The 15,301-nt window shown below is 43.1% G+C and overlaps 1 protein-coding gene across 5 annotated transcripts in view; it reads left to right on the top strand.

Moving 5' to 3' along the window:
* The window catches only part of phr (photorepair), a 163,864-nt gene that overhangs the window by 22,174 nt on the left and 126,389 nt on the right, over positions 1 to 15,301 (top strand). For 4 of the 5 annotated variants that reach the window (XM_068346262.1, XM_068346259.1, XM_068346257.1 and 1 more), the window contains exons 2-3: positions 11,159 to 11,315; positions 11,600 to 11,726. In XM_068346262.1, the coding sequence (XP_068202363.1) occupies positions 11,220 to 11,315; positions 11,600 to 11,726 (223 nt within the window). In that variant the 5' untranslated portion in view covers positions 11,159 to 11,219. Of the gene's footprint in view, positions 1 to 10,808; positions 10,833 to 11,158; positions 11,316 to 11,599; positions 11,727 to 15,301 lie in introns of those variants that run through there. The other variant, XM_068346261.1, reaches the window with a different exon arrangement.

The following is a 15,301-nucleotide window of genomic DNA, read 5'->3' as shown; positions in this document are numbered from 1 at the left end:
AGCCATTGGGACAGCTCTGACCCTGTGCAGTCATCAGAAGACTGCTCGCCGCCTAAACAGAAGCGTAACACAGGCTCCGAGAGTCTTAGTGTAGGCAATGTTTTGCAGTCACAGACGTTACCCTCGTCTCTTACCGCACCCATTCCCGTTGATCCTAAATGGGTTGTACTGCAAGACATGCAGAATAAGCTTGCCTCTCTTATGGAGGACTATTCTGCTGAGAAGGTTCACGATGATCCTCGCCGCTTAGCTGATCGAGATCCTGGCCGTCAGCCGCCCAAACGAGCCTTTGCTCGTCCTGTTGACGTTGACGTTACTAAGTCACGTCAGTCACGTTTTGTAGAGCCTCACTCGATGCAGTCCCGTGTTGACTTTCAGCCGCTTGTGGACGTTCAGCCGCTGCCGCATGCTCTTGTTGACGTTCAGGACGTTCGCCAACCAGCGAAGTTGACTTGTTTTGACGTTGAGCGTCAAGCACCGCAGTCAAGAGTTGTTTTGACTGCTCAGTCTAGGCAGTCAAGGCAGTCTCGAGTTGACGTCGAGCGTCCTCCCGCTCCTGTTGTTGTTGCTAGTCAGTCTGTTAAGCAGTTACATGACGTAGCGTCCTGGACTGCTACTGATGCTCCGGTGCGTGTGGACTCTGCTTGTCAAGCATTGCCACCAAGGCAGGTCTCTCCCTTGCTTGAGACTCAGCAGTTATCGGACGAAGCTCCTTCAGATGAGGACGTTGCTGATCCTCATCCTGATGATAATCCTTCAGATGTAGATGAACCTAAGGCTGTTCCTCCTTCGATGGATTTCAAGAAGATCATGATGATTTTCAAGGATCTTTTTCCAGATCACTTTGTTGCTGTTGCTCCTCGTTCGCCTCCGTCTGAGTTTGCTCTAGGCTTAGCTGCTACCAAGCCAGCCTTTACTAAGCTAGTGCTTTCTCGCTCTTCTAAGAGGGCTTTACGTCTTCTAGGCGACTGGTTGAATACCAGGAGGAGTTTGGGGAAGACTGCCTTTGCCTTCCCTCCTTCTAAGCTTGCTTCTAGATCGAGCGTCTGGTATAGCACGGGAGAAGTTCTCGGCTTGGGAGTCCCTGCCTCTGCCCAGGGTGACTTCTCAAGCCTCGTAGACTCTCCCCGTCGCCTGGCCATGAGACGCTCGAAGATTTGTTGGTCCTCCTCGGACCTTGACCATCTGCTTAAAGGCGTATACAGAGCCTTTGAAGTGTTTAACTTTCTTGACTGGTCATTAGGAGCTTTAAGTAGGAAGATCTCGTCTGCCGACCAAGATGTTGTCTTACTTATCATGTCCTGTATGGATAAAGCCATCCGCGATGGCTCCAATGAGCTCGCCTCCACCTTTACGTCGGGAGTCTTAAAGAAGAGAGAAACCCTTTGCTCTTTCCTTTCGGCAGGAGTTACTCCCTGTCAGAGATTGGAACTGCTCTATGCTCCCTTATCAGCGCCTTGTTTCCACAACAGCTGGTTAAGGATATAGCTGCTTCGCTTGTGCAGAAGGATACCCATGACCTGATGGCGTCCTCTGCTTGACAAGGGGCTCCTTCTTCATCCTTTGCTGTGAGACCCAGGATCGAGACTCCTGCGTCTAGATTTATCCCGCCCTTTCGTGGCAGAGCTCCCAGCAGGGGAAGCTCTCGTGCCGAGGGAAAGAGAGGTAAGAAGAGAGGAGCCAAGTCCTCCCGTGGCAGAGTCTGACTGCCACAGCCTCAGACAGCGATAGGTGCCAGATTGAAGAGCTTCTGGCAGGCCTGGGAGAAGAGGGGTGCAGACCAAGAGTCTGTTCTGTTGCTCAGAGAGGGGTACAAAATACCGTTTGTACGCAAACCTCCTCTTGTACAACTCCCATAGACCTCTCTCCCAGGTACCGAGAGGAGTCAAAGAGACAAGCCCTAAATCAAGAAGTGTCTCTGTTGCTAGAGAAGGGAGCGGTGGTGAAAGTCTCGGACCTTCAATCACCGGGGTTTTACAACCGTCTCTTCCTAGTCCAAAGCATACAGGAGGTTGGAGGCCGGTGCTAGACGTCAGTGCGCTCAACGTTTTTGTTACAAAACAAAATTCACGATGGAGACCACGAAGTCCGTCTTAGCAGCGGTCAGAGAGGGAGACTGGATGGTCTCTCTCGACCTACGAGATGCGTACTTCCACATTCCTATACACCCGGATTCCCAACCGTTTCTGAGGTTTGTTTACAGGAATGTGGTGTACCAGTTTCGAGCCCTGTGCTTTGGCCTCAGTCCTGCTCCTCTCGTGTTTACGAGGCTCATGAGGAATGTGGCAAAATTCCTCCATCTATCGGGAATCGAGCCTCCCTGTACTTGGACGACTGGCTTCTCAGAGCATCGTCCAGTCATCGCTGTCTGCAGGATCTACATTGGACGTTGGGTCTGGCCAAGGAGTTGGGACTTTTGGTCAACCTAGAAAAGTCCCAACTGATCCCATCCCAGACTATTCTATATTTGGGGATGGAGATTCGCAGTCCAGTTTTTCGGGCTTTTCCGTCTGCCACCCGAATAGAACAAGCCCTGCTCAAAGTCCAACTAATGCTGAAAAGAGAACGTTGTTCAGTCAGGAGTTGGATGAGTCTCGTAGGGACTCTCTCATCCCTGGAGCAGTTTGTCTCGCTAGGGAGACTACACCTTCGGCCTCTCCAGTTCCATCTAGCCTCTCACTGGAACAAGGACAAGACGTTAGAGACGGTATCAATCCCAGTCTCCGAACCAGTAAAGGCATGCCTGAAATGGTGGGACAGCAATATCAGTCTGAGAGAGGGACTATCCTAGCAGTCAAGAACCCAAACCACGTGTTGTTCTCAGACGCGTCGGATTTGGGTTGGGGTGCGACCCTGGACGGTCCGGGAATGCTCGGGTCTGTGGACCTCAAGTCAGAAGAGCATGCACATCAACGGCAAGGAGCTATTAGCAGTCCACTTGGCCTTGATGAAATTCGAAGCATTCTTCGAAACAAAGTGGTAGAGGTCAACTCAGACAACACCACAGCTTTGCGTACATCTCCAAGCAAGGAGGCACACACTCCCACACGCTGTACGAGATCGCAAGGGACCTTCTCATATGGTCAAGAAATCGAGGCATCTCCCTGTTGACGAGATTCATCCAGGGGGACTTGAACGTCTTGGCAGACTGTCTCAGTCGGAGGGGTCAGGTGATACCCACGGAATGGACCCTCCACAAGGACGTGTGCAAGAGTCTTTGGGCGACTTGGGGTCAACCCACCATAGACCTCTTTGCCACCTAGTTGACCAAAAGGTTACCGTGTAGCGGGATGTCAACAAAAACAAACCCCCCACACCTTAATCACTCTTACTTTCTCAATATCCCACAATACAAACTTTCCCCTGACTCTACTTCAAACTGGACTATTGCACGAAGGGAAAAACAAACAAAACATAACCTTAAAACTATATTTACCGCAACCGAAAACAAATCACACATTAAATTCAACAGACAAAATTTGCTGGATAAATAGATATCGGTGCGTAAGGGTACCGAGAATTCTCCAATAATCGGGAAAACAATAGCCTTAAAATATACCCAACACCGTCAGTCCACATACAGTACTGAAAACACTTACTTCACACACAGTACCGAAAAATACTTAAACACTGAAAAAAATCACAACACTAAAACACCAGTCGTCATATATAACCCAGCAAAAATAATCAAACAATACTAAAACATACGAGAACTTCTTAATTAATATTTGTGTGTGGCCACCATCGTCCACCGACTCTACACACTGGCACCAGTCTTTGTAACCAATTGCCAACAATAACAACAGTCAATTCGACTGTCCAATAACATTAACCGTGGTCATCCTCATCATTATAATCATCATCATCATCATCATCAATCGAATCTCAAATAACAGGCCAGGTCATCAACGGTTGTGCAGTCAAATGAGAAGTCCAAACAATATTAAGTACAGGCCAGGTCATCAATAATAAATCCACTTTCAAAATTCGGTCACTCCAAAGGAGGAATCGCAGCCTGCCAAAATAAAGAAAAACACTTACGAACACTTCTAGCTAACTGAACTATCGCACTATAATCAAAGATAAATAATAAATTGTTCCTATCATTCACAATCACGACAAGCAAAGATAAACAAAACTGTACTTACTTTGAAAATCAAAAACCACTTCCACGCTGGTCAGAAAAATATAAATGTAAACCAGCTCTCACACAACTGCCTTATGCTGCAGTCAAATAAAAAAAGCATTCGCTCCGAAACATCACCACTGTCGTAACCTTACTAAAAATGTAAACAAACAATCTCATTTATACCAACAGTCTTCCTCACCACAAACGATCGTTACACTAACTACTTTCGCTCGCTAACACAATATCTCTCTCTCTCTCTCTCTCTCTCTCTCTCTCTCTCTCACACACACAGGATTTGGCAAAATAAAAATAAAGCAAAAATAAATCCTCCACATTCCTCCCCCCTTACTTTGCCAAATCCTTCTCACACAACACTTACATTATTTTTTTCATAACCCAGTCGCAGTCGGGAACGGGACCTCTACTCCGAGTAACTGGGCCTCCATATACTCTCTCATTCACTTCTTCCTTATCACAATCATTCGCTACATTAACACTATTCCTATCTAAATCACTATCATCTAATATATCATGTACAATCATATCTACCTCGTTCTCATCTGGCCCTATAATTACACTCATTTCTGTAAACAGTTCATCCATTTCATCAAAAACATTCTCAACTTTAGCAAAAGATTCATTCATACTACTAATCATTCTCTTATCTCTCACTCTCGCATTCGTCATCCTTTCTTTTACATCACCTAAGGAAAAGCCACACACACTATAGGTATCATTCATACTCAGCCATGATTCATCTGTATTAACACATTTATCTTCCATACACACTTGCACATTTACACCCTTGTCATACTTATTTCTAGTCTCACTTTTACTTATAAAATTTTCCCTTTTTTCATCCTTACGTAAAACTTTCAAACGCCTCTTTTTCCTATATTCAACTAACACTAATTGTTTATTTTCCAGCCCTAACTTTTCATGCATACTAGATTCATACTTGCTCATTTCTAACCAATTATTCATCCCATTCTCACAAACATTGATCCTATTCCTTCCACACACACAGGAGGACTCACCCAGCTGAACCCTCTCACACTCTAGTTTCCCGAACATCCTGGCTGACTTACTCCCTTCTTCCTACATACTCTAGCTACATGCCCATCTGCACCACATTCAGTACACTTACCCCGCGGCTCCTTGCACATTCTAGCATAATGCCCATCCTTACCACAATTACCGCAAATCACATTTGTACGATTACTCCGACATCCACTCGCTATGTGCCCTGTCATACCACACCGATAACATTTTACCCCTTTCTCTTTCGTGCACTCGCTAATTCTATGCCCTACCTCACCACATCCAAAACAAGCACCAAGAGCCCATCTACATTCATTCTTCTTATGTCCTACTTTCCCACATCTATAACACTTCTCTTCACGGATACAACTACCTGACCTATCTTGCGGCGCACTAGCACTCCTATCCCTCCAAACCTGATTCCCTTGCCTAAACCCTTCATTTGTCCTTACAGGTATTCCCACATTACTCGCCCTAACACTCCTATCTACTACATTATCAGCTACCCTCATTGGTCCTCTCAAAATTGCGTCCTTATAACTACCAAATTCTATTACACTTTCTTCCATTCCAGTTCTTACACTCACAGATTTACTTTCTTTCATGCACCTATCTAACTCATAATCCTCAACTATCTCTAGTATATCATCCCATGTCAATCTCTCTTGCGTCCACCTCATTTTCTCTTTGCGTTTCAAATTAATAAATTCACACACATTCTCAGGTACTGTTGCCAAAAACTTCCTCATTAACTCCTTATTCTCATTTATACCTTCATCCCCATACTTCTTCCTAGCTAAAGTTTCCAACCTACATACGTACATTGATATAGCTTCTCCTGCATTCATCCTTGCCTCATCAAAATCATTCTTACGCTTATACTTAACACTCCCTTTCATACGTTTTACCTGCTCAATTATTCTCGTTTTCACACTTTCATAATCAACGTCCCCTACACTCATTATCACTCCATACATCGTCAACAAATACCCAGTCAAATATTCTCCTAACTCCCTAGCCCAAACTCTTTTACTATCACCATACTTATCCTGACAATACCTCTCATACTCCTTGAAAAAATCATTTACATCCCTACTGCTATGCTCATTGAACCTTTCACACCGAGGTACCTCTCTCATAAACACAGTCTTACACACATCACGTTCATTCTCACTGCTATCATCACTGTCTACTCCCTTGTTACCTTCTTCCTCATTCGAATATAATGAATCCACTTCCACACTTAAATTCCTATCCTTAACCATTCCCTTCTTACCCTTTTTCTTACTTACCACTTTCACCCATTCACGATCGTCCTTGCTATCAGCCTGATACTTTTTCTTCTCTTTCTTCACATCACTTTTACCTTTCCTTTCATCTTTCCTCTCCCCTTTCTGTTCATCCTTACTATGCCTAATTCCCTTATCTTCAATATCACCATCACTATTACTACTATCACTATCACTTCCTTTCCCATTATCACCTACCTTAACCTTCTCTTTCACTACCAACCCATTACCCGAAGCTGAGGACACTCCTCCGACTGCACCTTCACCCATTATAGTTTTCATCATCCCCATGACTTGCCCCATCATATATTCCATTCGTTTCTCCATTCGTTCTTCATTCTCTCGCATCCTCATCTCAACACATTCTTCCACTCTCTCTACTGTCCCCTTTAACTCCCTAAGCTCCTTCTGCATCGCCGCATTCTCCCAGTTCAACCTCTCATTCTCTATTAGCAACCTCTCCTCACGCTCCTTACTCAGCCGCAATTCCTCCTTCAGTAACTTGTTCTGCTCTTCCATTTTTCATCAACCTTAATCCTAAATTCTTAACCTAATTCCGTCCTTCGTCCAACAGTCCAGCTTCTATCCCACCTCAGCAGTCCCTGTTCGGGCGCCAAAATAATGTAGCGGGATGTCAACAAAAACAAACCCCCCACACCCTTAATCACTCTTACTTTCTCAATATCCCACAATACAAACTTTCCCCTGACTCTACTTCAAACTGGACTATTGCACGAAGGGAAAAACAAACAAAACATAACCTTAAAACTATATTTACCGCAACCGAAAACAAAATCACACATTAAATTCAACAGACAAAATTTGCTGGATAAATAGATATCGGTGCGTAAGGGTACCGAGAATTCTCCAATAATCGGGAAAACAATAGCCTTAAAATATACCCAACACCGTCAGTCCACATACAGTACTGAAAACACTTACTTCACACACAGTACCGAAAAATACTTAAACACTGAAAAAAATCACAACACTAAAACACCAGTCGTCATATATAACCCAGCAAAAATAATCAAACAATACTAAAACATACGAGAACTTCTTAAATTAATATTTGTGTGTGGCCACCATCGTCCACCGACTCTACACACTGGCACCAGTCTTTGTAACCAATTGCCAACAATAACAACAGTCAATTCGACTGTCCAATAACATTAACCGTGGTCATCCTCATCATTATAATCATCATCATCATCATCATCAATCGGAATCTCAAATAACAGGCCAGGTCATCAACGGTTGTGCAGTCAAATGAGAAGTCCAAACAATATTAAGTACAGGCCAGGTCATCAATAATAAATCCACTTTCAAAATTCGGTCACTCCAAAGGAGGAATCGCAGCCTGCCAAAATAAAGAAAAACACTTACGAACACTTCTAGCTAACTGAACTATCGCACTATAATCAAAGATAAATAATAAATTGTTCCTATCATTCACAATCACGACAAGCAAAGATAAACAAAACTGTACTTACTTTGAAAATCAAAAACCACTTCCACGCTGGTCAGAAAAATATAAATGTAATCCAGCTCTCACACAACTGCCTTATGCTGCAGTCAAATAAAAAAAGCATTCGCTCCGAAACATTCACCACTGTCGTAACCTTACTAAAAATGTAAACAAACAATCTCATTTATACCAACAGTCTTCCTCACCACAAACGATCGTTACACTAACTACTTTCGCTCGCTAACACAATATCTCTCTCTCTCTCTCTCTCTCTCTCTCTCTCTCTCTCTCACACACACAGGATTTGGCAAAATAAAAATAAAGCAAAAATAAATCCTCCACAACCGATCTATTGCTCACCAGTCCCAGATCCAGAGGCGATCCACATAGACGCGTTCCTACTGGATTGGTCTCATCTGGACTTATATGCATTCCCACCATTCAAGATAGTCAACAAGGTACTGCAGAAGTTCGCCTCTCACGAAGGGACAAGGTTGACGTTGGTTGCTCCCCTCTGGCCCGCGAGAGAGTGGTTCACCGAGGTACTTCAATGGCTGGTAGACATTCCAAGAAGTCTTCCTCTAAGGGTAGATCTCTTACGTCAGCCCCACGTAAAGAATGTTCATCAAAGCCTCCCCGCGCTTCGTCTGACTGCCTTCAGACTATCGAGAGACTCTCAAGAGCTCGAGGCTTTTCGAAGGAGGCAGCCAGTGCGATTGCGAGAGCTAGGAGAGCTTCTACCATCAGAGTATACCAGTCGAAGTGGGAAGTCTTTCGAGACTGGTGCAAGTCAGCATCTGTGTCCTCTTCCAGTACCTCTGTAGCCCAAATCGCAGATTTTCTTTTACATCTGAGAAATGTTCGCTCCCTCTCAGCTCCTACGATTAAGGGCTACAGGAGCATGTTGGCTTCGGTCTTTCGTCATAGAGGCTTAGATCTTTCCAACAATAAAGATCTCCAAGATCTCCTTAAGTCTTTCGAGACCTCTAAGGAACGTCGTATGGCAACTCCTGGATGGAACTTAGACGTGGTCCTAAGGTTCCTCATGTCAGACAGGTTTGAGCCATTACATTCAGCCTCCCTGAAAGATCTCACCCTCAAGACGCTTTTCCTAGTGTGCTTGGCTTCGGCGAAAAGGGTCAGTGAAATTCATGCCTTCAGTAAGAACATCGGCTTTTCTACAGAAAAAGCCACATGTTCACTTCAACTTGGTTTCCTGGCCAAAAATGAACTGCCTTCTCGTCCTTGGCCTAAGTCTTTTAATATACCTTGCCTGTCAGAAATCGTAGGCAACGAACTTGAAAGAGTGCTGTGTCCAGTTAGAGCTCTTAAGTTCTACTTAGCTCGTACTAAGTCCTTACGAGGTGGATCTGAGGCCTTATGGTGTTCAGTTAAGAAACCATCATTGCCTATGTCAAAGAATGCTTTGTCATATTTTATCAGATTTTTAATATGAGAGGCTCATTCTCACTTGAATGAAAAAGACCGATGCTTGCTTAAGGTGAAGACGCACGAAGTAAGAGCTATAGCAATTTCCGTGGCCTTTAAGCAAAATAGATCTCTGCAAAGTATTATGGACGCTACCTTTTGGAGAAGCAAGTCGGTATTCGCGTCATTTTACTTAAAAGATGTCCAGACTCTTTACGAGGACTGCTACACACTGGGTCCATTCGTTGCAGCGAGTGCAGTAGTGGGTGAGGGTTCTACCACTACATTCCCTTAATTCCAATATCCTTTTAATCTGTCTCTTGAAATGTTTTTAATCTTGTTTTTGGGTTGTACGGAAGGCTAAGAAGCCTTTCGCATCCTGGTTGATTTGGCGGGTGGTCAAATGTCATTTCTTGAGAGCGCCCAGATTAGGGGTTTGATGAGGTCCTGTTGTATGGGTTGCAGCCCTTGATACTTCAGCTCCTGGGAGTCTTTCAGCATCCTAAGAGGATCGCTGGGCTTCGTGAGGAAGACAGACTAACAAGGCAGAGTAATCGTCTAAGTCAACTTCCTTACCAGGTACCTATATATATTTGGGTTTTGTTATGATATAACTGTCAAAAACTCTAAGCATATACGCTGTAAACTTTATTAATTCTGGTCTCTACCCACCACCATGGGTGTGAATCAGCTATTATATATTCACCGGCTAAGTTAAATATTTAAAAATGATATTTTGATTATAAAATAAATTTTTGAATATACTTACCCGGTGAATATATAAATTAAAGGCCCCCCCTTCCTCCCCGATAGAGACCCAGCGGGATGAGAAGAACTGGAGCTGTTTACATGTATATGCGGTATCTGGCCGATAGTTGGCGCTGGTGGGCACACCCGCAACCTTCATAGCGATCGCTCGCGAGTTTTTGTGTTTTTCTGTCGAGCCGCCGGAGACGTCAGCTATTATATATTCACCGGGTAAGTATATTCAAAAATTCATTTTATAATCAAAATATCATTTTTATAAAACAGAATAGATATCTGAAATTTAAGGCTAACCTACATGAATACAGTACTGTACAATGTATAAGTCAATGGTGATGCCATGGAAGTTATTCAGGGAAATAGGCCTATTGCTTGCAATGCAGGAAATATTTCAGCAGGTAGCTATTCAAAAAATGATGAGTAGTTTACCTATATTCTCGTATATTGTAACAATAAATTATTAGGCTTTCGTATGTACAAATATTTTAAGTGGGTGTCAGATAATGAAAAAAAAATGTTTGGTATGGAACAGATTAAAAGATTTTTATTAATATTTTTTTTATTACACTCATTGCAATTCAGTATTTACCCTTATTCCTCTTAGGTTATCTAATGAAAGAATGTAAAATACTGTACATCTTTCTTTACTAATATTTAGAATGTATATCCTTGAGATATTTTATAAAACCAAAGTTCTGATAGCTGATAGATGGTATGTAAATTTCAAATTATAATTTGTTTTAGTTTTGCATTGTACTGTATACCTTTATTTTGTTGGAAGAATAGTTGTTATTAAGCCTTATGAAGTGTTTGAGGAACCAATGAGAATATGCAGTGCAGTACAAGTATTCCAATTTGAGGACGAAACAATTGTTTGTTACTTGTTTACTAGTGCTTATAATATGGGGATTTTTCAAGTCTGAAAATTTAGTGCAACAGATTTGAATAAAATGATTCAATCTGGTAGTTTTCTTGAGGGTTTTTGTATTGGGTAATGTTTAATCTATATCCTTTCTGACTTTTCTTTTCTTTATACAGGTATTAAACTGCATCAGGTACTGTTAGTAACTAAAGGAAAGAGGAATACATTATCCACAGGATGCCACCAGCAAACGAAGAACCTTCTCCAAAAAAGCAAAAGGTTGATAGCCCTGACCTAGATATACTATCACGTGTTGAGGAGGAAAGAAAGAATGTAAGTACTGTATTTATATGTTTAGTAAAAAAAAGAAAATTTGAAGTGCCCTGAATGACTGTATACAGAAATATATAAGCGAAATATAGCTATAAATTCGGTGGATTTCAAATCAAAATACAGTAATTTCATGATTTTAGGAGTACTGTACTACAAGCAGAAAATTAATTTAGTACCTGCACTTCTTTCTGCACAAAACTGAAACGCATTGAAAAATTAATGCAAAGTAGTTTTTGCTCCTTAGAAGGTTTTGATATTTTACTTTGATGACATCTCTGCTTTAGGTAGGAGAGGACATATTGGATTTCAAATTCAACAAGAAACGTGTTGAAATGATCAGTGAAGCTTCAGATGTACCTGAGGACAGCCAAGGGATTGTGTACTGGATGTGTCGTGATCAAAGGATACAAGGTTTGTTAAAGTTTATTACCTTCATCAACAATGTTGGAAGGAGGTTATGTTTTACCCCCTGTTTGTGAGTGTGTTAGTGGACACCTTCCTGGCCACAATTCAACTGTAGAGTAATGAAACTTGCAGGGATTAGCTGTTATGTAAAAAGCTTGAAATGATTAAATTTTGAAAGGTCAGTCAAACAAAATGTCCAATTTATGTAATCAGTCATAAGTTAGGACATTGTTGTCACAGACTTCAAACTTAGTTCATATTTGAGTGTATGAAAATCCACGCCAATTAATACATCCGAGCTGGCAACTGGAGCAGAACCACAGATTGAAAGCTTGTCGCTGTTTGGCTTTTGGTTCAAGCTTCCTCTTCTCCCACTGACTGACGATCACCTGTTGTCATCAAAATATTCCATTACTAATCACGAGAAGTTTTTATTTTTTTTCATTCATAGCTCACTTATTTTGTGTCGTATCTTCTTGGTTCTTTGATAACAGACTGATTAATAATGAAAGACTACAATTTCGGTGAAAAAAATATCCACTTTGCCTAAAAAGAATTTTAAAATGTGTTGAAGTAACGCTATCTCTTGAGAATCTTATACCACTCCAAGTTATATGCTGATTTTATTTTGCAAATATTAAGCTCCTGTATATAAACAAAGGTAGAATAATGTAGAAACAATCCTTCTTCTTGTCATGGGGGTCTTACATTATAGAAAAGATAGAGAGTAATGCTGGGAAGTTCATTTTAATGTAAAAAAAAATTACTGTAAAATCACTTGCCACTCCAGTTGCACCTGTTTTCTGAGCTCATGTGTTCCACTATTATTCTCTCTCTCTCTCTCTCTCTCTCTCTCTCTCTCTCTCTCTCTCTCTCTCTCTCTCTCTCTCTCTCTCTCTCTCTCTCTCTCAGCATCGACGAATCGTCACCAAAATTTGTAACGATATTGTGGTATAAAGCCAAATATTTCACCATTATTTTCCTTCCTTGCATTATTTTTTTAGGTTCATGACATTCAAGAGGATTTTTCTACCAAATCCACCTATTTTTATTTACGTTTGCATGACATTTGTAGGTAAAAAACCGCATATAAAAAAGTTGTATAAAGTTTTTTCAGCGCTTGTTTCACTTCAACTCGTAATTTTTCGTATATTTTTTTAAGATATGGATTTTTTTTCAAGGTAATACTCATCATGTACCTTTAAACTGTGTGTGACCAAAGAACCAGGTAGATATTATGCAAACTAAGTGAGGTATAAAGCAAAAATGAATTCCATGTACAGCGGACAAATACTGTACAATGTTTTGCTTCGTTGTCGGTCAGCGGAAGGGGAGGAAGCCTGAACCAACAGCCAATCAGTGACGAGCTTTCAAACCGTGGTTCAGCTCCAGTTGCCGGCTAGGAGGAAACAGACTATAGTTCTTAATTAGTTTTGCACATTTTTGTCTCTTGACTGTCATATTCGCTATTCTACAACTTCAAGTTGTATCCTTTGAACAGTTACATCATAAACATTAGTTCACTCTTTTTGGAGATGCATATGTGTTAAGAGACTTTCTTTTCCTGTATTTTCACATTCGGGTGAAGTATGCTCTGAATTTTATGGTGAATGTACTGTATATGTATTTTATTTCTCTAGTTTCAGGAATAAAGGCATTTGAAAGCCCGAGTTTGCTTCAATGTTAATGAAAAATTTTATAATATACGTTTGTTTTGTAACTGGAATATAAACCTATGCTATTTATTAGGGGTATTACTTTCGGCGAAGCTGAAAGGACTAGCCATTAAAATTTTAGCGAGGGTTAACTACCCATTCCGCTAGTTAGCAAGGATAGGGGGGGTTAGCTTGGTACTGCTCCCGCTCACACACCTGTGATTTAAGCTCACTTTGCTTTTGATGTGGATGGTGAACGGTCGTTACCGTTCTTCATCCTCACCAAGTTATTTTGGACTGCCATTAATTGCTTTTTGTTTGTGCTTTCTCTTTATTAGTGTGTGTGTGTTTACTTCTGCCGACCATGCGTACCTGCCCGCCTCCCCTGTGGTACCTTCATGTCGGCCGTGGACACCGATTGACACACCCTTTGTCCCGCCTGCAGAGGTCAACGGTATGATGGGGAAAACAAGTGTAGTGAGTGTCTGCAGTCATCTGCCTCCCAGTGAGAAAGGCTTGGGCGACGGTAGAAGAAGAATTCAAAGCAGGATATTTCTCCTTCAAAGATTTCTTCAAAAGGGAAAATACCTAAGGCTTCTTCTTCCGCTTCCTAACCTTCCTCCGAAGCTCCTACTCAATCGGCTTCATCCGAGAGACCGTCGAGTAGTAGCGTAGGCCCTTTAATTGTTGGTCAACCCCAGTCCTCCAGAGATGGTGTTGCTTCCTCTGGCAAAGCGGCCCCACCTCTCCCCCCAGGTGAGGCCTTGTGTCTTTCTCCTTTTGTACAGGGGTGGTCGTCCTTGGGGCTTCCGGGTCCGCCCTCCAAGAACTCCTTGCTGCAGCTCATCCATGGTGCTAATGTGCAGCCTTTGTCGACTTCGGAGGTGGTTCATCTGTCGTACGCCGACTTAGTGGTGTCTGAGGCATCTGCTGCTGACGCCCCTGCCTCTTCAGACTCTTCGGCTGTTGCTGACGACTGCGCTTCACCCATTCATGATCATCCTTCAAGGGGGAAGCAAAGTTCATCTGTCTCTCCTGCGAGTGTTTCTCCTCGGAGGAGGAGTTCACTCGTAGAAACTCCTCTGTGGACTTCTATAGTTCAGCTTGCTGATCCACCGGCCCCCAGAGGGCATCACCGATCTTGCAGAGCTCGTCCTCCGCTTCGCCTTAGAGGTCGCCCTTCGCCATCGGTGAAAAGGCGCCTCATCTTCGCAGCCTTCCTCCGCAGAGGAGCCTCCTCTTCTGTTGTCTTCTGGCCCTCAACCTTCGCCCGTTCCTGGACCTTCTCTTGACGATGCTGCCGGTAGTCCTCGGTCTTTGGACTTGGACTCTTCTATGGATTGTTCGTGATCCCCCATGCCAACGCTTTTCAGTGTATCAAGGCTCTCCAGCGCGTCAGCGCTTTCCAGTGCTTCAGCGCTCTCCTGCATTTTAGCGCTCTCCAATACCCCATCGATCTCCCGATCGCCGGCGCTCTCCAGCACGTTCTCACCGTTCAAAACACTAGCGTTTGCTGGCTCGCCAGCGCACCTGCGCTCACCAGTGCGACAGCTCTTTCCTGCGCATCAGAGCTCTCCTGCGCACCAGCACTCTCCTTTGCACAAGTGCTCTCCTGTGCACCAGCGTTCTCCAGCTCGTTGGCGCTCGCCGACTCGTCAACGCTCTCCAGCTCACCTGGCACCTGCGCCCACCTATGCACCAACGTTCTTTGGCTCGCCAGCACTTGTCTGTTTTCCCATGCTCACCTGCGCACCAGCATTCGCCTGCTAGCCAGCGCTCTCCTGCGCCTCAATTTCCCCTTGCACAAGTCAAAAAGGCAAACTTTTTAATAGGTTGCCATAGCCCCATTCCCCTCCCCGCAAATGCATTACAGCACTCCCGCTGGGAAAAGGAGGAAGAGGCTTCACAGAAGGGTTCAATATTCCG

The sequence above is a fragment of the Palaemon carinicauda genome, chromosome 22 (assembly GCF_036898095.1).
Source record: "Palaemon carinicauda isolate YSFRI2023 chromosome 22, ASM3689809v2, whole genome shotgun sequence".
Lineage (NCBI taxonomy): Eukaryota > Metazoa > Arthropoda > Malacostraca > Decapoda > Palaemonidae > Palaemon > Palaemon carinicauda.
The sequence above is the reverse complement of the archived record's forward strand: the minus strand, read 5'-3'. Positions and strand labels throughout refer to the sequence as shown.